The sequence below is a fragment of the Trachurus japonicus genome, chromosome 22 (genome assembly GCF_045865225.1).
Source record: "Trachurus japonicus isolate A0001 chromosome 22, Traja_1.0".
In the NCBI taxonomy this organism is placed as follows: Eukaryota; Metazoa; Chordata; class Actinopteri; order Carangiformes; family Carangidae; genus Trachurus; species Trachurus japonicus.
Genome location: NC_140928.1, coordinates 22,847,984 through 22,871,653, shown reverse-complemented (window position 1 = coordinate 22,871,653; position 23,670 = coordinate 22,847,984). Strand labels below are relative to the sequence as shown.

At 41.8% G+C, this 23,670-nt stretch overlaps 1 protein-coding gene across 1 annotated transcript; it reads right to left on the bottom strand.

Annotated features, from left to right (window-relative positions):
* Window positions 1-438: 438 nt before the first annotated feature.
* On the bottom strand, window positions 439-23,607 carry kiz (kizuna centrosomal protein). The gene is made up of 15 exons (XM_085768553.1): window positions 23,411-23,607; window positions 22,845-22,907; window positions 22,161-22,323; window positions 20,754-20,828; window positions 18,786-19,401; window positions 18,413-18,650; window positions 15,492-15,611; window positions 14,833-14,997; window positions 13,519-13,669; window positions 11,279-11,435; window positions 10,737-10,799; window positions 9,298-9,411; window positions 8,734-8,803; window positions 1,653-1,699; window positions 439-753 (listed from the first exon to the last, which is right to left on the bottom strand). Exons 1-15 carry the CDS (start codon window positions 23,482-23,484, stop codon window positions 650-652), a joined length of 2,220 nt encoding a protein of 739 aa, XP_085624679.1. The 5' UTR covers window positions 23,485-23,607; the 3' UTR covers window positions 439-649.
* Window positions 23,608-23,670: the final 63 nt, after the last annotated feature.

Sequence of the window (23,670 nt, the reverse complement as noted above, 5' to 3'; positions counted from 1 at the left end):
CACAATCCTGCCACTCCTGACTAATTTGCACAATAGCTTAGAGGAGTCAAGGCGTATATCTTTGTATTTCTTTAACATCAGTGCAATTATTTAAGAAGCAGCTGTGAAAATACGTGTAGCGCGTTTTGCTGAAGGGACTAAATATTCTGAGTTTGTTAGCGCTGTAACACTTTGTGCCCTGGGAGATGGGCCTCTTCAGCAGGTTCACAGGTCGCGCAGCAGCGTGCGGAGTGGCCATTGTGCTTTGTCATTTCACAGGTGACTCACATCACTACACTCGAGCATGCTGGAGGTAGAGCACTCGGAGATGCTTGCAGCATTCAAAATGCATGATTTTCAGCCTAGTGCAAACAAATCGCTTTAAAAGATCAGTTTAATCTATTTCGAGCTGTTATTATGAGCTGGGAGAGTTGTTCAGATAAAGAGACTGAAGCAGGGTTAACATCAGAGTGTTGGACAACTCTTCACATACTTTACCCAGCGTGAGAGCTGTCAACTTTATTATTTGTTTTTACGATACAGTGTGCATATGATTTACAATGCAGACCACTAAAATAATGGTCAGGGGGTGAATTACCGTGATCCAAACTGCCTGGAATTTTGCAGCGATATAATGTAGTGCATTTAAAAAGTATCCCTGGGGGAAACATCAGTCATAGAAGCCATCAGTGTCATCGTTGTTTGCGTTGAAAGGTTGAGGACGTAAGGCCGCTTCGATCTCGGCGTTGCTGTCATCTGATTCGTCCCAGTAAGCTATGCAAAAAGATAAAGAGAGAAAAACATAAAAGATCACATTATTTAAGCACTATACCACTCTGCTTTAAATGAAGTGTAACCTTTTACATCTTCTACATAATTTCATTATCTGGCCAGTTCTACACTGTCTTTATGACTATTCCAGGAAGGACGTGAATGCACTAAAGTGAAATCTTACCTTGAGTTTGGTTTCACAAAGAAAATCAGTCTACCATTCATACAGTCTGAGATGTACTTAATCTAGGTCTTCTTCACTCATAATGATGAATTACATCTTGGGTCATCTGATCACAGGTGTATAAATGTAAATGCATGTGCAAGTCTAACGCCCCTAAAGGTTTCCAATTGAGCAACCCAAATTCAGAATTATTTATTTTTTAAGTGCAGCAGCTCAGAAAGACATAGAAGTGACAAATATGTCCACTCTCACACCGAGGGCACTGCAGCACAAGTTGTTACTTACTTCAGATACCAATTTTCAGCTGCAAGACTTTTCATTTTAACGAGCGAGGCTGTTTTAGAGAAATATCTAAAGCAGTTCATACTTTTCCCAAACGATCCTTGGGCTTTTGTTTCAGGGTTGATTGGTGATGGCAGAGCACACATTATTTTAGATATTCATCAGTGGATTAGGTAGTGCTTGCTGACAACATAAATCTAAGCTTTCAGCATTTGGCTTCAAGGTCAGTTTTTTCATTTACACACGTTCAAAAGGCACTGCTGCATTTACAGGGGAAGTTTCATTTAACAGTTGACGTACTTGTGAAACTCTAAATTTACAATAATTTCGCACTTGTTAACGGTTGAACCCTCTTTACTGTGATTTGTTTGATGTAATTAACCTTTTTTTGACAGTGCCTTAACACGCAATTCAAAATGACTTTGTCTATACTCACCCTCTGACCGTATAGCAGAATGAGTCTTTGAGTGAGTCTTCTCTCTCCTGGAAACACAGAGACAGTTAATAGCCTTGTAAAGTTACTACCCTCTGCTTTCTTTGAAAATAACCCACTACTTTACAGCAAAAAAAAAAAAAAAAGCTTTAAAAAAGGAAAAAGGCAGCTTATCGTTGTGCGTAGATCTAACACCATATACTACATATGTAATTAACTACTTTACAAATCATTCACTGAAAATCAGTAAATGCAATACACAAAAGTAACAATAGAAACGATACAAAAGAGAATCTAACATGACCAATCTACTGTGCACACATACAACAATGCTGTGACAAAAATGGAGGGTGGTGGTGTTGGTTTGGGGGGGGGGGGGGGGGGGGTTCTAAGCTGGCTAAGACCCAGACAGTACAGCAGAGGGAACTTCCTTGACTCCTGTTCTAATTGTGCCAGAGGACTTCCACAAGGCCCTCTTTATTCAAAAAATAGTCCAGAGACAGGGTTGCCAGGTTCCCATAGCTCTGGTGATATCGCTATGTAAATGTGTGCCCTCCGAAAAGGCTTTGATCTACCTCAATGCATATGCAATAAGGCCCCCCGTTCCACTTTTAAAGGCCTCCTCTTTAATTTACATCATCACAGAGCCTATTGAAAACGCCACAATATATCCTCATCATCTCCCAGGTTAGCATACATATCCATATGGCTTATTTGTTTGGACCTTCTATATCGGAGGCTGCACTGACGCTCTTCTTGGAAGGGAGGAAAGATGCACATACAGTTTTTAACAGATGAGCTCAAGCAAAAAAAAAAAAAAAAAGCAGCCATGTGGTGTGTTCCTCCATCTGCATCAATTCAAACCCATGACCTCTCTGATTGTCATCCTCTCAATCACCCTCATCTCCTCATCTCTCCCTCAGCTAAGTCTTGGCACATGTGACTGTACATTGAGGATAAGGACCAAATTACTCTGGCTGTGTTCCAATTGCCATTTTCTAAACTATATATTGCTTCTTTGTACCACTCAAGGCAGAATGAAGGAAAAAGAGATGCACCTCCCATTCCAAACTGCAAGCAGATTGCTTTGTGCTATGAGCAATATATAACAGAGGCGGTACAATCATTAGACTCTAACCTTTACAATGTTTATATTAATATGCTGATATAGGATGTCTTAGGATGTCTGGATGATTCTTGCATCTATTCAGACACCACACTGATTCACACTGATTCTTAAAGTGCTAGCAAACAAATCTGATGCTGACTTATAAAGAAAAGATATTCAAGACACCTTTCTGTCTGTCATATAATGGTATTGTGTTTTGTTGAAACTAAGGTTGAAATGTGTATTTTAGTTTATGTATAATCAATCACATTGTGTGATAAACACACATTACACGGGCAGTAAATGTATTTCTGTCCAACATTTTTCTGGCTAATTTGGAGTCAAACATTACTGTAGATTGTGTTTTTGGCTTTCACCTGGACTACATTATGCTTACAAACAGCAAATGTGATCTTTTTAGCTTGCTACTGGCCATACAAGACATGACATATGGTCATGTGCAAAATATTTCAAATGACAGAAAATAAATATCAGTTTTAATGTTTAGTTGTTATTCAGAGATGGCAGTAAGAGTTTTTGTATAGTTCAAAAATCATGACATGTTAACAGTGCTATCCACATTCAGCTTTTTAAACTGACTGAGAGATAAAGTATAAACGAACGCTGAAGCACAAAAAAACGCAGGAACTAGTGCATCCATTTACAACTGTTAGGCAACAGATCTTGACCAGACCCTGCAGCGCCAAAAATACAGCAATAATCTATACGATTACTTCCTCTCCTTTGCCACAATAATAGCTGTTACGGAGAGTAAATTGGGCTTTTCTTTTCTCGAACTTCATCCCAGAATGGGAATGGTCTATCAGCTGTTCCACTTCAGCGAGGGACAGGGCTGATTTCAAGACAGGGCTATTACCATAGAGAGCCCAGTGTGGATCTGACCCCACCAATCTAATATTCAGTTTCCATAAACATTATGCCAGTTCATCTTCTGCTGAGTTTCCCTTAATTGAGGCAATGATCTGAATATGTAAGACTGGGCTGGCCAGTGTTTTACAAGCTCTGGTAGACAGAGGTGAATGTAATGTGTAAAATGATGCAAATTACAGCTATTGTAATGTCCTCCTTTTTCCAATGCCTCGCTCATTCTCATTCTCTGGCCTTTGCAATTGTTTCATATTGTTGTTTATCCCATGTTTTAACAGTTTTTGTGTCTGCTGCAATCCACAATGACCTTTAAAATTGTAGGATGAGTTTCATGCATGTTACACAACTGGGCCTTTGAGGAAAATAATGTATTTCTGGTAAAGCTGCTAAATTTACATATTTTGAAATCATTTTCAAATCAGGTTTGTTGTTACATGTTTTCAATCAATACAAGATGTGCTGGCAGCTAACACCAGGATACACAATGGGCACAAAACAAATTCAAATGATCAAATGTGGGACAATCATGTGACTAAATATCTGAGGCAGACTATGAGGGTGATATCGCTACCAATAGTGAGGACTAGAAAAGAAACAACATAACCATTACTGGGCTTGCTGAAATCCACTCTGATATACAGTGAAGGTCCCTTTGAGACTATTCTCTACAGTCAACAATGTTTCATTTTTGCTATTTGCAACATTTACCTTTGATTGCCCCCAAGACTCTGGTTCTGTTTAACTGATAGTTGTATCTTTAGGTATTTCTACTGCACCATTCAACCACTACCACTACTGCTGCACATTTCTGAGAGATGCAACCGTGAGGGTGAGATTATTGTATTAACTGTGCAGCTAAAACAACAAGCTGCATTAAATATGTCCATGTACCACAATGAAAACAGCACAGGAAAAGAAAGGCTGCAATCACACATCTGAACTGTGCTGTTTATATTAGAAGACGGTTTCCAGTGTTGTAGTTATTATGACAAAAATATCCAATAGCCCATACACATAAACATCTTCAAAGTGCAGTAATTGCCACTGTAAGACTGGGATCCGTTTCTTTGAGTCAATGAATACAGTTTTCACTTATAATCCTGTAATCACATTTGGGAATGTGAGGACTATCAAAGGAAATAATGCTTACCAAGCATTTAATACTGGCTTGCACACACCGATAGCTAGAAAACTGCTTTTATTTACCCTGGCTTTTTTTAAGCTCCTGCCACCCACGCACAAATGCTAATAGCACAATAGCACTTTTGCGCAGCGGTGCTTGTCTAAAGGTAAAGGGAGACCCATCACCTCATCATTCCCATCAACTCCTACTCCCATCCCAGCTATGACCCCACAGAAACATTGTTTAGGCTCCGTTTAGATGTACTCTACCAGGCCTGAATGGTAGCAGGATATAGCCCTCAGTGGGGGCAAACAGTGAGAGGCAACTGTGAGTGCACTGTGAGTGGGCACTCGCTAACATGTGAGTGCTCTCTGCTGGCAATGAGTAAGTACTGCAGCTCAGAGGAAGAGGTACTGGGCCAATGATTTCAACACAGCCTGCTCTCCTCCTGACTGGTGGCAGTCTAGTGGAGACAGCCAGTGCAAGGGATGGCTGAAGGACAAATCATTCATCTCATGTTACCCCCAATTTTTTTTTTTTTTTAACATCCTCACCTATGTTAGCAAGCATTTGCTACCTTCTCCAAAACACATGAAAAAATTAGGAGAAAATAAGATGGCAAAAAAAAAGTAAGCCAAGAAAACGTCACTACAAATTACAACCTAATAGATTCAAAACCTAAATATTTGACCTATATTTTGTCTATTTTTTATTTTTTTTGCCTTTGTCAAACAGCAAATACAAAACATATTTTTTAAGTGTGATATTTGCTGTGTAGACTTTACATCAACCTATAAATAAATCCTAAGACTGTATTAAAATTAGCAGAAATAAAGCATAGAAAGTGTCAAAAGGCAATTGTCATTTTTTTTATAGAGCGATCAGATGTTCATACAGGCAGCCAGTGTAGCACAGTGACCTCCTCTGGTTGGAGTCTCTAAATGCTGCCTGCCACTACAGTCACTGCCTTGTTTGACCTGCTTTGGCCTGATTTCATTTAATTCTCTGGTCTTCAAGGAAAAGATGGACTAATTTACTGTCAAGTGAAAAAGTTGTTGAGATGATAGATTGTCTAAACCAGATAATCACAGAGGTACAGATTCAGTGTTGTCACATGCCTGATGGTGCAACTATACCATCATAATCATAAGTATCACACCACTAAGTATTATATTGTCAGTTGAGCTATGTTGTCCTTGACTCACTGTTGGATTTAAGAAGAGGAAAGCTCCGTCTTTCACTCCCTTTGTCCATTACTGTCTCTCTATCTCCCACTCTCTCTTTTTACGTCCCCTCCCCTCCACTCCGCTCCTTTCTCTCAGCTCATGTCCCTCTCACCCTCCATCCCTCCTTCCAGTGAGCTGTCAGAGATCCACACAAATCACCTCCCCACGAGGGAGAGAGGGAGGGAGAGAGACAGAGAGAGAGAGAGAGAGAGCTTCTGATTTTGACACTCTGAGTGATTTGGGGTCGAATGCTTGAGCACATCCTGTTGTCCAAGGCAAAGCTGTAAACCACTAATTGTTGAGTCAAGGTTTTTGTCAAGCAGGCACTAGGCACAACAATCATCACACCGGCTGATGGCTGGAGGATTTTGTTGTGTGTACACGTGTGTGTGTGCATGTGTTCACGTCCGCACATGTGTTCAAGCATTTTTTAAGGATCAAAAATGGGGGATGGTGGATCGAGCGGGTTAAGGTATTAAAAAACCCCAAATAAAAAAAACCAAATAAAAATAAGAAAGGAGTGGCATCTGAAATGCCTACAGTAGAAAGGAGAACAATGATGCTTTGCACGAGAGGAAGCAGTGGCATGCACTCGCATACAAAGGGGAACAAGTGGTCTTTACATGGAGTGCAGCTGCTTATTAAGACTCACTCCTTCGTGCATTATTCCTTTCATCCCCACTCAACCACAAAGTGATTTTACTTTGCCACTCACAAAGACAGCAAAAGATTTCTAATGGACAAATCCTTAATAAATGTTGCAGATCAGTCGCTTCCCCACGAGTTATAATACAATAAACAGCACATTCTATAAAAGTATCGGACTGAAAAACACTGTGTGAGAGAGAGCAAGGAAGAGAGGGAGGGAGGGGAAAAAAAAGAATATGAAAGACCTCAATTCTCTCCAACGCCATAATAGTGAAATGAGCACATATAAATGTGTTAAGAGTATCTCTTTGCATCTTGTATAGACTGCATGTATTTAATCTGTAAAGCTTATTAAGGCCCTAGTCATTGCTATGCAAAGCAGCACCCAGTGCTTTTCTCTCGCTTTTCAGCCGAGTGCAGTGTTTGGCCAATAGGACTGGCCCCCCGCCTCTCATTCTGCATTCATAACATGCAACATTTGCACAATGTATCTCTCAAAGGCCCTGAATAGAAGGCCTTAATACTCATGTAAACAACTGCAAACCAATTACTTAATGAATCGGGCCCACACATAATGAGGAGCCTCACAAAGGGCTATAAATGCATTTTTTGCACCAAAGCCTCTGCTTTAAACTACAATCCCTCTGCTGTAGTCTAGGCTTAACTGGCAAATCATAATTATTGTCTAAGACAACAGAGAAGAAGCCATTTTTGTATTGAGTCCAGCTCCATCCTCCTTTTGATGTCACTCATCAGCTCACTGACAAAATAAAGCAAATAATTAACATGTGGCACTGAGGAGGAAGGGGGGTGGGTGGGTGGTTGGGTAGAGGGTGGGGGGGGGGGGCAAAACATGGAGAAAGGGCAAGAAAGCGAGAGAGTGAGACATGGGGAGAAAGGAGAGGAGCAGGGCAAGAGCATGCTGCAGAGTTGAAGTGCAGGGCTTCCAGACCACTTGTGGCAGCAATAAAGCGCAAGAAGTGATGGTGGTAAGTGGAATGCTTAAATCTAAGCGCCCAAGAGAAGCAGAGAAAGAACAGGGGAAATTGTTGTATGGCCAAAGTGGAGATGGTGGTCATGATGACTAGATGCTACTTCCGTCCGAACTTGACTGAGATTAAAGTGTCAGCCATGCATAACTACCCATTTGTTCAATTTGACTTAGGTACACAACTTGTGTCTCATCGCCGCTCGGACCAAATGTCCTTTAATCACATATATGTTCTTCCCATGCACATTAATGACGGGGAGACGGGCACCATCTGAGAGGGTCTGGGCCTGAAATTGGCTCATGTTTATTAAAGAGGGTGGTCACTGGGGCTGGCAGTAGCAGACATCAGCAGCTATGAGGACCACAATAAAGCCAGCCCATTAGGCCCTTCCCTGGGCTAATAGGCAGACTGGGAGTGCCTGCTTGCCAGGCCAGGGAGATACAGACTTCAGCCCTTGTGTCAGCGTGGTTCCCAGTAATCACATGAAATCAGAGAAGATTATTCCTCATAACGTTTACCCAGCCATTACTACAGCCCAAATGGGTTCGCAGTGAAGAGGTGCTCTGAGGACCCGACATGCAATTGCAGATTTGATGAAGTCGTGTTGATATTCAAATGTAACTGTGATGGTGTTACCTTCCACCACGCTATTTATCATTAAATGTTCTTTTCCAACCCACTCAGGAGTCTGATTCGAGCAGCCTAAATGTGTTTCAAGGGTGAAAAATCAAAGGACATTTGTTCTTATCAACACTCGAGTCCCCTCCTTCCAAAACAGTTGTCCCCGATTCTCTTCTTGACATGATCTGTTTGCATTCTGACAACAAGGCTGAAGACAGTAAGATTATGACTCCAATTTATTTTTTTTGTGGTAGCTGTTTTGCTTTTGATTTCTAAAACCTGGCTCAATCTGGCAAACAGTGAGTGAGAGGGGCTTTAGGGGCCTTTTGTCTTTGTAAGCGAGTTAATGGGTGGCGCCCCCTTGATCTTATGGAAATGAACAGGGAATTATGAGAGCAGCCATGCAAATGTACATCAACCACTTTGGTGTCTGGTGGCCCATTTCCTGTGGCCCGTTGAATAATAACAATGTTCTTACCGGGGGTAAGGGTCTTGATGTGAGGAGCGTTTGGCCCTCCCCAGGTCCTCTTCATTGCCATGATTTATTCCTTAAAAGAGCAAACAGGGCCTGATAAAACCAATTGGTTTGGACATCTCATCACAAGCCAATCAACAATACATATTTGTATGGTAACTTATGGTACGGCTAATGGGAGACTGATCTTGGAGACTTTTCAGTGGCAATGGAGGAAGATATACCTTCTTTATGTATAATATTTAAATATAAGACATATATAGACACAGTTTATTCAGTGCACAAGAACATACGTACAATCTTGATGTGCCCAAAAAACTTTTTATACTGGGATAATGGAAATTTGGGAAACTGAAAATTAGACTGTGAGACCTAAATGATTGCGACCAACTTGAGCTAATTACATAAAATTAGATAATAAAAAGAGATAACAGCTTTGGGCTTTAACTGTCATTTGGCTTACATCTATGTAAGCAACCAATGTGGTCTTTCTAAGGTGGCCTTATGTGTGGTGAGACCATATGCCAGTGTTGACCAATGGTTAGGTTCCTGTTGCTTGCTACTTACCTGAGAGGCCATCCTCCTCCTCCTCCTCCTCCTCCGCGTCCTCCTCCTCCTCTTCAGAACTCTGCAGCCTTTCCTGCATGGCTGATTGTTTAAGTAACTGATATGCTTTTGTCTCTGTTCAGGGACACACACACAAAGTCATTGTCAAATATTTGCTTAAAACCCAGGTTTCCAACTTTCAGAGGTTTCTCTGTTTGTTGAGACAACACGCTTCAGTAGCTGAGTCTTTTGGTCTCACTGCTGTACAGAGTGTGTGAAAACACTGCACTCAATCAGCTAAGCTGTTGATTCAAGCCTACAGTATGTAGCAACAGTTTCCATGAGACAGCAATCAGCATCTCACATTATCTCGGCATCCCCTAACAGGAAGGCAATGATTGATTTTCTGTTTTAAAAACACTCATAATTACTTTCCAGCACACTAAAGTAGGTATCATATTTGAGAGGAGCACCGAGACTGTTCTGGCAAAAATCAGCAGAGCAGAAGTACATAATAAATGGGCTGTTGTCTCAATGATGTGGCTAAAATAGAGAGCAAATCAAAGGATGAGGATAAACTGTGATCGCTTGTGACCAAGTTCCAACATTTTTGACTTGGTTTCGGAACAAAATACAACTTTTAATCATTTTCTAAAAAACATGATGTTTACAGTGCATGACAGTCTCCAGTGATATTCCACCCACAGCACTTTACACAGCCACTGCTTTTACATGTAGTCTAAAAAAAACCCACTAGGTCCACAGACACACATGTCCTGGCAATTACTACCAGTTCCAAGGTCATGGTATTTGATTGTGACATTGATGTCGCTCAGCACAGCAAAACCCTTCCCTTGCAAAATCTTTAGTCATGTCTTTCTTTTTCTTTTTTCTTTTTTTTGCCGGTTACGGGTCTTTTGATTAAGTGTACCGATTGGAAACTGTACTCATTTTGCTGGCTGTGCACCTTAGGGATGCAGACACATGAAACACTCAGTAGGAAATCTGATAGCCAAGGGTAATATAGGATTGCTTTACATTTCAGAGATGCAGCTGAGGGATGGGCACACCAACTGCTTCCAGAATGCCTTCACATCTAGTATTTTTTAAGTCCAGCCTTGCTGGAGCATTGTTTAGAAGATAATGAGAAGCGATGACAGATCTCTCACGCTTCCCACCCTGGCGTCCTGACAATTAAAGTAGCCGCATTATGCCGGGCCAGCGAATTATCAATTTTGCCAGAATGCCTCAGACCAGGCTGAAAACGCGGCTAGTGTTTTCTCGGAGATAATTAGAGAGAACTAGCGCAGCTCTTCAGGTGGGACTTTGACCCTGGATTCACCTTGATCATCCTGCCTCAGCCATTGCGTAAAAGAGCCCATTATTCACTGCAGTGGGAAGAAAACAAACCACAACATAAGGACAGTGTGAATGCTGGGGCACCAGCGATGCCTTTTTACCTCTAATAGGAACACTTTCCACAGGGCTTTCGTCCTGGCTGTCCTCTTCAGTACTTTGTAGTTCTGTAAGAAAGGGAAGCGCATAGTGAGAAGCAGTAGCAGGGAGGAAGGGAGTCTAGGGATAGAAATGGGAATGGGGGGTCTTTCTTTAGCTCTGAATAGCCGGCTGTATGAAAACTGGGCTGTGAGGGATTCATAAAAAAGCTCTAGGGTGAAATTGATTTCTTTCATAAAAGGGAAGTTTTAGTTCTCTGCAGAGGTGGTTCACAAAAAATAGCAGTAGTCTACATTTGTTCCTATTAATGGCCTTGTTGCATATGACTGTGCAAAGACAGACTTAACTCAGTGTGGAATGTTTTGGAGGTTTGCAGGAAACTACTTGCAACTGTAATGAAACTACACCACTTGCCGAAAGGAGAGTTTTTGATTGTTGGAAAATGCAGCCGTTCCTCCGTAACTAATTTAACCAAATCCCAGGATTCAAATACTGTAGTCTAATTGCATTTTTCCTAGTGTCCTCACACTGATAATCTTCGGGTTACCTTGAATCCATTGCTTCTGTACAGGCCTGGCAGGCTTCACATCACCGTCAGCTAGGAGAGAAGAAGGACCACACGAGGAAGACAAGTCACTCTTGTCCTCTGCTGAGGGGCACTCCTCACTGGACCGGGACAGAAGTGTCCTCAGCAGCACTTTGGCCTGCAAGCAGCACAAATTAAAACCACATTCTTAATTGTTCCCATTTTCTGAAGGAAGTGTCAAATTGAACTCTCGCCGATTAGGCAAGTCATTTACTCGGCCATGGCTGCTCGCACAGAGGTGCAGTTGTAGTGTGTGTTCAAACGCCAAGAGAAAATAACTTCAAATTCTCTCACTCGTTTAACCAAAAAATGATTATTTCGCACACTTTCGCTCCTGCTCTCCCTCTCAATCACACTTTTTTCCCTTTTTTTTTGCTCTCCCTCTCTTCTCATCCATGAGATTAGAGAGGCGCCTAAAGAATGCAATCACCCTGGCGTTAATGTGCAACACGTTCCAGATATCTCCTCTCTTGGCTGAGAGGATTGAGACAAACTGCTCTCTTCCTCCCTCTCCAGCTCATTTTTTATCTCTGGGGAGATGAGGATACACAATTAAGAGGAGCTGTTCCGGGAGATGAGGAGCAGGGAGATGCCACACACCGATTTCCTTTCTCTCCCTTTTTCCCTCCCCCATATCAAATCCTGCCATCATCATCTCTTTTTGGTGATCAAAGACTGCCTCTCAGCCTCAGATGGCCATTTGCAACTTTTAATGAGCACTAATATGGAGGGGATGATCAGGAGGATTTTGACAGTGACAAACTTTAAGTACATTGTAAGTTGTTATCAGTAGGGTCGCACTGAAGATTGACAATGCACACGCTTTCATTTTCCGAGAGGGGAAGAGACGCAAACACATGCCAATCTGAGCTTGCCACTTGGTATTTGATGCTGCTGCACAATAAAAACTGTCTTGATCCTTGTCCCCGATATTCGTCTTTGTTCTTTTTTTAGATTTAGTCAAATGTACCGGGAGTTGAGGGCTCTCGCAGACCCACTGCATTTTAAATATCAATGAATGCAACTGTTAGCACTTGAATATTCAAAGGGCCTCTTTGAGTGTGTGCATGCGAGCTGCATGCTCCCATTTGTCAGAGTAGCCAGGCTGTGTGGCAAGACGTGAATGGAAATTTCTGTTTTCTCTTGTGTGGAGAGTAAGCTGTTGTATGAGAGGACGGAGAGGAGAGAGAGTGTGTGTGAGAGAGAGAGAAAGAGAGAGAAAGGGGGAGATGGAGAAATAGAGGGAGGGAGAAAGAAATAGATGGAGTAGATGGAGTGAGAATGAGGAAGATAAAGGGAGAGAAAGATTTTCACTCAGGCTTTTCCTGATGCACTTGGACACAATGATGGAGATGGCAGTACCTCTCCTCCTTTTGTCAGTTCATATTTTCAAGAGCCTCTACAGTCTCCCTCTTTGCCTCTCTCATTGCATCGGGGACACTGGAGCAAAACCTCCACGCCACAAAAACCCCCACAAGATGAGTTGGCAAAAAATTAATAAAGCAAAAAAATGCATATAGATCATCCTTCCTGCACACACAATGGTGCTTTCTGTTGAAAAAAAGTGGGATTCCTGACAAATCTCTTGACATCATCTTTGGGCTCTTAGTGTGAATATTCAGAGTAGTTTTCTTTCTTTGTTTAATTGAGCATGATCTGCACAAGGTCAATGAGTGGGAAATTTAAAATAATCCTGTCCGTTGTGGAGAAGGTCCAAATGGCTCCCTCATTCAATCGGACCCAGCTGATGGCTATACTTTTGGCTAATGCCAAATTAAAAGCAAGTGTTTCTCCGATGAATACACCACATGAGATGAAAGAAGCCAAGCAGAGGCTGTAATTTGCGATTAGCACATGGGTCAGGATTTCCCTTCTGTCTAGGTCAATGTGTGGAGCAATCTGATGAGTAGGCAGCCAGGGCTTGGTTTCAAACAGCAGACACAAAGAGGGCACTCAGTACCAACTACAGCTCCCTTTAAAACATGCAAAGAAACAGCAACAGAAAAAAAATAGGCTTTTTGCAAAGGAGGAGAAAAAAAAGAAGCCATTTTTCTCCTGTAGTCATCTGTGTGTGTGATAAAGCCTGCTTGCTTTTGGGGGCTGCGTGTCTTTCAATTGCAAGTGTGTGATCTCTCGTTTGTGTGTGTGCGTGCGTGCGTGCGTTGTGTAGGCGCAGGCAGTGTATGTGCCTCCGACGCTACCTGGTGGCTGTAGGTGGCATGGCGCTCCAGCAGCAGCGGCGCGAACAGCTGGACCAAGCGCTCAGTGTTGAGGACACGGCGCTCCTTGAGCAGAAGGGCGTGCTTGAACCAGCGATCCCACAGCCGAGCGGCATCAGGAGGGAGGCTGGTGCTGTGGCGAAGGGGTGGGGTGGGGGGGTGGGAGTGGTGGGAGAGAAAGAGGAGGCTTTCTTATTGAATACACAGTAGTACATCTGAAAACAAGCCATAATTATACCTCCTTACAGCAAATGCTCTTTGATTATCAAGAAAACCGAGGAAAAAAGATAAGTTTTACCAACTTCAATTATGTGAAAGAATTAAAACATTTCAGCATAATTTTTACCCAATCTAAAAGGCTGCTTTCTACACCATCTTGAAACACTTGTGAAGATACAGATCATTAATGAATTCCAGTTAATAATGAATAGGCACAGACGGCAATATTGAGGAATCTCCTGGGTGAAAACTGGATAAAAGGTTGAAGAACCAATAGGCATTTCACACAGCAAAGAGAGTGACACTGCTAGATGTGTTTCTTTGGACTGAGTATATAGCAGGAAAGGTCTCATTGAAATCAATAGAGTAGTGAAGCAGAGCATGGATTTGGCTCAGAGTACAACTACTCATTATCCAAAGGACTGGAAGTCACAGATAGGGCATTTTAATTTACTCATGACATTCACCAATGCAGTGTTACCGCACGAGGTGACACCAGAGATGACCTTTACATTTGTGGACAAGGGAGACTGTATCGAATGGTAGCGTGCAATATCTCAGCGACTGTTGAACTGCGTGCCCCCCCCCCACTGTCTGGTCATATAAAAAATTTTTAAAAAGTAAAAAAAAAAAAAAAAATGCACAGGCAGCCTTCCACTCTTTGTCTGAAAAGTGGGATCCACCTTACTGTACTCTGAAAAGAAGAGAAAGGTCCATTGAACTCCATAGATGTCGGTGCATTGATATTTCTGCTCTGAATTGTGCGACTATAGCACCGGTTATTATGGAGTCGTAAATGTCGTTGTGACACATAAAACACTTACTATACACAACTCTATACCATAAACAGTGTTTTATTATATAGATTCTCTTTTCCTTTTTATCCCCCCTAAGATTTCAGAAAAGTCACTGTGCTAAAAACTTAAACATTATGAAAACAAATGTACAATGTTACGTAAGTACTGTCGCCATATATAAATGATGAAACTTGACAATGCAATGGTGATACATTTTACAAACCCACATTTACAAAAATCAAATCAGCCTTTGGATTGCCAGAGAAACCAGGAGCCTTACCTTATTTCATTAGGCTCAGGGCTCGACTGGTGAGAGCTCACTAGGTCCTGTGGTAGCAGACAGCCCTGTGCTGTGCTCCATGACAACCTCTGAAGCTCATGAAGGACGACTGCTCCGCATGCTTCAAGGTCCTCGTCATTCAAGCCCGCTCCAGCGTTACAAAGGCTGCCCAATATATAGAGAGCAGTCATCTATTGCCATGGAGCACTAGGATGTTTGCATAGATGGGGATAAGTATATACTGGGTTTAAAAAGAGTGAAAAAGCTTTCCTTTTGCGAGACATTTATCCACACTTTACAACAAGAACTCCAATTATGGTAAATTAATCATGCTATGAAATATGAAAGGCTTATGAAAAATAAGCCCAGTCTAATGAAACAAATTCGCCATCCACAATCTCCCTGACTCCCAATAACAATTCAACAAGGGTGGTTACTATAACAATCCCCTGTGTTTGAAAACCCCTCAGAAATAAAGACGTGTGCATGCCGGTGATGACACTTCATCTAAAGTGAGAGCCCTTAGCAGAAGGATAATATGTTTTCCTCATCTGCACAAACTGCTCCATGGCCATTACATAAATATACATGGCATTTAATTTCAACAGAGAGAGATAAGATAAGGGAGATAAGTCTGGAGTAAGACAGCAAGGGTATACCTGATAAGTCTATTGAGTTGTCTTTCATCAATTGAAGAATCCCCATACACATTGGTCCGCTCATCATGGAGTCGTCCTTCGATGCTGTCGAGCAGATTAAAGAGTCCTTCCTGGGAGAGACTAGAATAAACATTGCCCATTAATGTGGTGAAAGAAAATAAAATGGAGGAGGCTGTGTGATCAATATGACTGTTAGTTGTATAAAAAAAATAAAAAAAACCCAGTGATACATTTTTCCAGGCAATTTCCTTGACGCATTCAAGGACTGCTGGAGGAATCTGATCATTAAAATGCTAGCACCACTACACAGGACTTGAACAATTCAAAGCTTCTCTGTTAATGGTGACACATGTAATGACATGTTGTATGACAGCCTGAGAAACCTGGCAGTTGATGCTAGTAGAGATTGTAGAATCAGCTGCCAATGGCTTTCAAATCAGCTACATACAGTTAAATGACAAAATAAAGCCATTATAACTATAGTTATTACTATGAACCACATTTCTCCGTATCATTAGCACAGCCACTGTCTCACACTCAAAAGTGTAAGAAATGAGAGGGGCCTTTATATGATTTCTTTTTGGTGAGCGATTTACACTTTAATCTGGTCCTGTGTGAGGCTGCAAAATGAGAAATGGACGTCTAATGCATGTGGATATTGGGAATCCATCTCTTTCTCGAGCATTAAGCTCTGGGTGGCCCTCATTGAATTCTCCCAGAAACCCCAAGCCGAGAGATCCTGAGCCCCCCTACATAAAAGGGGCCAAAAAGAATTTATGACAATCTGTAATGGGCTCCTGGGTTAGGGGTCAGCAAACAATTGCTCCTTCTTTTTTGCAGGTTGTTTCCTGGTAACATCCTGATTAAGCTAGCAGCTTGAATTATATCCATGACATTCTGTAGTGTGCAATCCGTCTGTGCTAAGTCCTCTTCAGTGTGGCTGAAGTAGCATAGGCAAAAGCTGTCTTTTTTTTCCCTCTCCCTTATCGTCAGTGTGGGCCTTGAAATAGTCATCTTTCTCTTTCCACTTTATTTGTCAATGCTCTTCAAAAAGAGACCTTTAGAGAGGGAGAAAGTGAATTAGTTGTGTTTTTCTGCAAACCTCTCTCTCTCTCTCATTGTATTGTTGCCAGCTTTCATGTCAAGGTCTCCAACCTCACTTTAGATGCTGCTGTTGTCCGCGTGTCGACATCATCAGGAGAGTATTGTTAGCTAGGAGGAAGAGGTCAGCCTCTCTGCAGCGATATTGCTCTACAGTGTACAGTACCGACTCCGGGGTGATTTACCACATGGAATGGCCTCACCGTTGAGTGATTGGTGTCAGGGGAATCTCACCGTGCTGGCAAAGACAGCAAATATAACACACAAAGGAATGGGAAAAATAGACCACAAGTAATACCAACACACTGGGCGCCGCTATTTCAAGACTTGCATTGGATTTTTAAGATCCCAACTTTAATTGTATGACATGCCGTCCCTAATCGAGCAGAACCATCCTGCAGTTCAGGGACGACATATTTAAAGAGCAGGACACAGCGAGGGCATTATGATGAGTCTCGGAGAAGAGACCTGAAGGATATTTCAGTTGCAAGCTCAACCCAGCCTCACTGGAGGAGAAATATAATAGGATAATCTAATGAATTGGCCAGGCTTGTTTTTCCTGACTGTGAGCTGAATGGAGGGAGTGATATAAACTCTAACCTTGGGAGAGAGAGAGAAAGGGAGAGAACGAGAGGGAGAGGATGGAGGAACTTTACATCAAAGCCTCTGGTTTTCTGCTCATACACAGAAGCCCTCTGTGTTAACAATGAGCGCTCGAGCCCCTGCCATGGCTCCCCGGCACAGGCTAACTGCAGCTCTTCCTCAGGTCATAATATTAACAGTTATAGTAGACCACACAGATGTGCACAAACAAACACGCTACACTCTGTGAGAGGAAATACATTTCTACGACTGATACGTTCATACAAATTCATACATTTTTTTATATTAAGCATCTTAAACTTGTTATTAATACTAATATAATAATATTCCTTATAAAACATAATGTGTGAATCACAGTCTTGTGACCAAATGCTCAACTTAGTTCTCTTCATTAAAAAAAAAGTATCTAATGGTAACAACCACAATGTACCAAACCCAAGGACAGAAATAATACTAAATTTAAACTCCACATTGTTGTAATGAAGAAAATAGCAAAAGAATTGCACGGAAATTACAGAAAATAAAGTTTTCCTCTTCTTTTTCAAGAGCATAAGAGGTCCTGGTCATAAAATGCTGTATATTGTAGGGAGAGGCTCTGGAAGCAAACATTCACATGGGATTTTCTGTCGCTCTAACCCCATCCAAAATGATCCTTCAACTCAGAGGCCATCATCACGCTAAGGATTTGTGGCTGTAAGTGCTGTCCACATGCCCACCCTCCAGAACACTCTATGGTGCCACAAATTTCCTCCTCCACTGGGGACTGCCTGAGGTCTCTCAAGCAGAAAATTGCTCTGTTACAGCATTATCTTGGATTATGGCAATATTGTTGGTGACAGGTCCTGAGCTCTTCCTATAAGATGCATCACTGCCACCACCGCAGCTGCTGCTGAGCTACAGAGAGCACGGTGGCGTAGACTGTGACTCCCACAATCCTCTCTGTCAGCCTGAGATGTGATGGTGGCGAGGGGGGGGGGGGGCTGTGCGGTGTTTTCTCCTGCTCCTATCATCAACAACCCTCTGTGGTACGGTGTGGCCAAGCGGAACGTTTTCCTTTCTTAGGCTGCTTAGCTTTAAATCGTGGGGAAAAAAACCCACCCCCAAAAAAGACAGAGTGTATTGTGCTCATTTGAACAAGATCAAAATGTTAGTGTTTCTCTCTCTACTGAGTCATCTTGCAAATTTGAGACAACAAAGTACAGTCATACATACTATACCTTTCCAAGGTCACTGCTGATGACGTGTTCTTGGACCCACCAGAGTGGAGAGATGAATCTTGACTGTGCTGTTTGGGATCTTCACTCCCTCCAGAAGAGGCATCCCTCTCAGGCTGCACACCCTCTGGTAGATCATCCTCTTCCAACTCAGATTGTGTCAGAGAAATGGACAGGTCACTAGCGCTGCTCTCTGATAACTGCACATCAGAACTTGGCGTGCTGACACTGTCACATTTATCTGAATGTAAACACAGAACAAAGCATCACTTGGCTTATTTCAAATCGTCAAAAGGGAGTGCTTTCAACTGTGGACCTTAGAAGAGACAATAAATAGGTACAAGACAATAAGAAAGTGAGGAATAACGTTTCAAACCTGATGTATCTTGAGCTTCTTTCCCAGAAGTGGCTTCAGGCATCAAATGACTGAGACCTCTCTGTCCAGCTTCCATTAGAAGTGGCTGATGAGCCACCTCTTGGGAGTTACTGTGCTCTGCAGGGGAATTCTCAGCCCTCGTGGGGCCTCGGCTGCTGGGAGACGGATTCTTCTCAGGCGCCGTCAAGGTCACCAGAGGTGAAGGTTCTTGTTCATCATCACTTCCAAAAGGCACACTGCCAGCTGTGGCTGTTAAGGCACAAACAGATGGGAGCACCGCCATCATTCTTTCATGTTTGTCACTCAAATTACTGCCGTCAGGGGAATCGTTTGAGCCTGAAATGTCATCTGATAAATGTGCTCGGTTGCTGGTGGCATCCTCTCCGCCAACTCTGAAGTCCTTCAAAAGGCCACTTGGTAGACGTTCGTGGGATTGCATGCTGCGATTGGGTGAACGATGTAATGCTTGGTGTGAGTGTACACTTGTGGTGCCAGCCTCAACGTCAGAGCCTCTGGAGGTCTGGCAGTCCATAAAAATGACTGCTGGTGATTGTGTAAAATTCTTTGCTGTATGAGAGAGAGAGCTGCCCCACTGCTTTCTATGCACAGCTTTCATCTGTAAATGAGAAAAAAAAGAAAAAGAAAAAAAAAATCATTCATTTCTGGCAATTGAACTTTCCATTACCTCATAAAAATGATTCTTTTTTCAGACATTTCCTCTCATTTTTTTCTTCTTTCATTCCATGTTCAGTTTAAATAAGTCTATGTTTTAAAGAAATTCAACTCAAGTACATTAACTACCCACTCCACAGTTTTGGATAAGTGTGGCGTATTTGGGCCAAGGTCAGAATTCTTTTCACAACATCTTTCAGGAGAATGTCTCAGGATCAATGTTTTAACTTTTAATCTTATTAGAAATCCTTTAGACAAGTTTTGATTCATGTCTGCAATGTCACCAGGGGGGGGAGGGGAGAGAAGCAAAAAAGCCTCCCTCCAAACATAATAACAAAAAGCATGGCTTCTGTTTCTTTTCTGATAAGCGTCTTAAATACCAAACAGTTAGCTGCTTAATAACATTCACTGTAAACCATGCAGCCTGCCCAGCAGATCCACAAAGTAGGTAAAAAAAGAGGAAAAGTTAATTTCTTGGCTGAGTGATTCCATCGGTAGCTGCAGGGCAAAGTAGAAAGTGTTTCACTAAAGTAGCAATTGATTCTTCTATCAATCTGCGGCACGCGTGTGCTCTTCCAAGGAATGTATTAAATATGAAAATCATATCCCGTTATCATCTGTCTCCAGCTTTCAGCCCGGTAAGCTTCCCTTAATGAATGCTGCAGCCTGAGGGACATGCACACTGCAAGCCAATGGCTTGTATGCATAATGGAGTGACGGTACCATTTTGCTCATTACAATATCGACAGGCTGAGGGGGGTTTTGCACACAGTTACAAGTGACTGCTCTAGACAGCATGCTCCAAGTTATTATGAGATGTCTTAGACATTTCATCTAAAAGAGCTTTAACTGCTTTAAGTGAAGGGAGAAAGCAGCTATGGGCTTGAACTACATCGCTTGTACAGATGCACCAGCTAGGATTAGACACCTGTGCTATTATAGATACACAGTTTAAATGTAGACTCCTCTACAGACTTACCAGGCATAATGTCTACTTTCCTTTGTTATTCTAAACCTGAAAACACAGCTTGATAGAACTGAGATTTGCATAAACCTTGTAAACATTTCAAAAAAGAAGAATCCAAGAAAAAGAAAAAAAAACAAGTACCATTTTTCCACCATACAACAAAATGTGTTAAAATACACCCACACACAAAGCATAAAGATGTAGCATGTAATATACAGTGTTTATATATATTTTTTGCAATTATACTAAATCCAAACATACTATAGTATACATACATACATACATACTTTATATTACTATACAATTTGCGTTGCATACATTCGCATTACCTCTGTTGCTTCAAGATGTTTCTCCATTTTCCTCCTTTCTTCCATACATTTGGAAATCTTTTTCAAAACCTCAGCCTGCAAGAAACATAAAGAAAGAATGATACAGAAATATGAGGGTAGACAGACAGACAGATCACTTGCGGTGCATCCTGAATTAATAATGTAAAAATGCAGAAAAATGAAATTCATAATATTTTTGACAGTTGAACTGACACTGCATGCCAACCGTAGGCACTGGTTGTTATAATGCTGTGATAGTGCTGTTGAATATTATCTGTATGTGGTATAAAAGCAGAGGGTATGACAGCAAACGTGACAATGTCAAGCATCAGTCAATCACAAAACGTTTTCCCAAGTGGGTGTCCTGTGTGTCGCTGCTGACCTCCCATCACATTTTATCTGACCGGCCCGACTAACCGCCTTAATCCCTGCTCCAATTAAAAAAACGTAATGATCTTGTTAAGGGTACTTGGATTAGCTCAAATACGCCGCGCCCCTTCTTCAAAACAATATCAGTTTGCGGAAGCAGCCCTTTTGAAAAAGCTTTTAGAAATTCTAAAAGCTCTGAATGTCTTGCACAACCAATACTGAAAAAGAATAGACTAAAATCAGCAGCGTGTGTGTGTGTAACTTCACTTTACTCACAGTCTATCAGAGAACTTGTGCTTTTCATCATATCAAGAACATCATGGTAAAACCCCAGAATAAATACGTAAAATAAAAATAAAATACTATAAACCACAAACAAAGGGCAGCAGGACCACCACAATAACAACAAACATGTAGAGCTCATACAGCATCAAGAGGAAACAAACCAACTGCTTGAGGGGAGAGAATGACTAAACCTCTGGAGCACTTCAGAGTCTCTATATTGGGCAATTAACTCAGCGAGTCATAATTAGCCAATTTTGTTAATTTGATATTAAGCTGTCAAGCACTGTCGTTGAGTTTTAAGTGATAATCTGACTGGCTCATTGTTTTCCCCCTCGTTCATTTGCTTGTCGTGATAAATTGCACAGTTTGAGTATTTGCTGTTGTCACATCAAGCAACTGCAAGCAAATATTTTTACTCTTTTAAAATTACAACATAGCATTAAGGCAAATGTGTGTGAACATGCTCCAGCAGTAAACGCACATTCATTCTGAAAAATCGATCATATTATATATATTATACAATAGATATGTTACTCATCACTGGTCAGTAGGCAGTAACCTGTTGTTGTTTTCCTAAACACACACATTCAAACATGAATTAGTGATCATTAAAATGTATACAATGTACAATGTACAAATACAAATCTAAACATTGATCAGCCTCAGTGGGTAGAGTGTTTGTTCAGCTTGCTTTCGATATAAATCCATAATGAGAAAAACTACTCCACTGAACAAATGAAATTGTGTATATACCTTTTGTTGTTGCAGGGGTCCATGGTCAGGAAGATATTCCTTCATGCTGATTTCTATGCACTCCACATCTCTTAGAAGCTCAAGGTTTCTCATTTTCGCTCGTGCTTCCCTGTCAGAGATTTCTTTGAGATAGCTGCGCAGTTTGGAATACTTTATCTGTGAGCTGAAGGCAGAGGAGAACTATTATTCAACAGAAATATTATCTAAGAGCATTGTCAAAAAATAAGAGCTTGACTTCTCATAAGAAAAGGTTAAGCACAATATGTTTTAAATTTTAAAATAATTCTCAGCTCTCATATCATCCTACACTTTGCTGTTTTGACCTGGCATGTTAATATCTACAAGACTCAATTTACAAAGAAAACAAGACTGTTCCGCTTATCCAAAGATGCTCTGTGTCTGTAAAACACACTTGATCAAAACAGTGATATTTTGTTGAATAAAATATTTCCTATTCACATAAATAACTGGACCTTTTTTCCCCAAATGCAAACACTGGAATCTACAGTATGCTGCATCTAAGCACAGCTGTATACAGTGGATAAGTACACAGGCTGATTACATATAATATACATTTCTAAAACTAATTTAAAATGAAATACTTATTATACAGTAAGGGCACTATTTACAATTGCATACATTTAGATGAAGCTCCCCTGATACACAATAATTTGTACAACTTACATTCTTTTATCAGATCTGGAGTAAGCAAACAGTTCCCTCTCCAGCTCCAGCCTCCGTTTCTCCCTGTAAACACAAGCGAAGGAAACTATCATCACCCACAAACACACAAACACACACACACTGCTGCAGCATCTCCGTGGTCTGCTGGGCTAATTATCAGCGGTACGGTAATTATCTATTTACTCATTAGCAAATTGTAATGCGTGTGCTGGTGTTGAATCCGCTCTGCAGATTGAGCACATAACGTTACAGAAAAGAAAACAGCTCCATAGGAAATATGGCTTGTGTGCGCGTACGCTGTCGTTTCACAGTCGTGTGACGTTAACTTTCCATTCATTTACACGTAAAATCAACCACAACATAACCGTTGTTGGTTGCGGATAGCCCTCCGGGTAAACAGGCTAATGGACGAGCTAGCTGCATCGCATCCCTGTGTTGCTAAGAAGCTAACTCGCTGTGACTGTGACAAGCCGCAACAGGAGGCTGAATGGCGGCAGAGATCCCAACTCGAGCCCGCGGTTTCTACCGGGCCGTGTTCGCGCTTTCGAAAATCACGGAGGCCTCACCTTTTGTGCATGGTTTGCTGAATCGACGTTATCTTTTCATAGTACTGGTCCTCGCCGTGAGCCATGGTAGACATTTTTCACCGGCTTTGGCGCTACTGCAGCGCCTGGAAGGAGGAGGCGGCGGCGGCGGAGGAGGAGAAGGGTGGTCGTTGTTTACGTTGGTTACCATGAGCACCGCTTCCCAGAAGCCCTTGCGCATAAACACAGAGGACACGTGGTGCGAGTATGCGCGCGAGCATGCTTTCCACAGTGCACAGCAT

What these genes read in the sequence shown, in the direction of transcription:
- kiz (XM_085768553.1), bottom strand. Translation starts at nt 23,484, where the DNA reads ATGTCTACCATGGCTCACGGCGAGGACCAGTACTATGAAAAGATAACG. An exon ending in TCCAGATCTGATAAAAGAAT is followed by an intron (nt 22,324 to 22,844) that starts GTAAGTTGTACA and finishes CTCTGCCTTCAG; the next exon opens with CTCACAGATAAAGTATTCCA. An exon ending in TTCTGCTATACGGTCAGAGG is followed by an intron (nt 754 to 1,652) that starts GTGAGTATAGAC and finishes CTTTTTGCATAG; the next exon opens with CTTACTGGGACGAATCAGAT.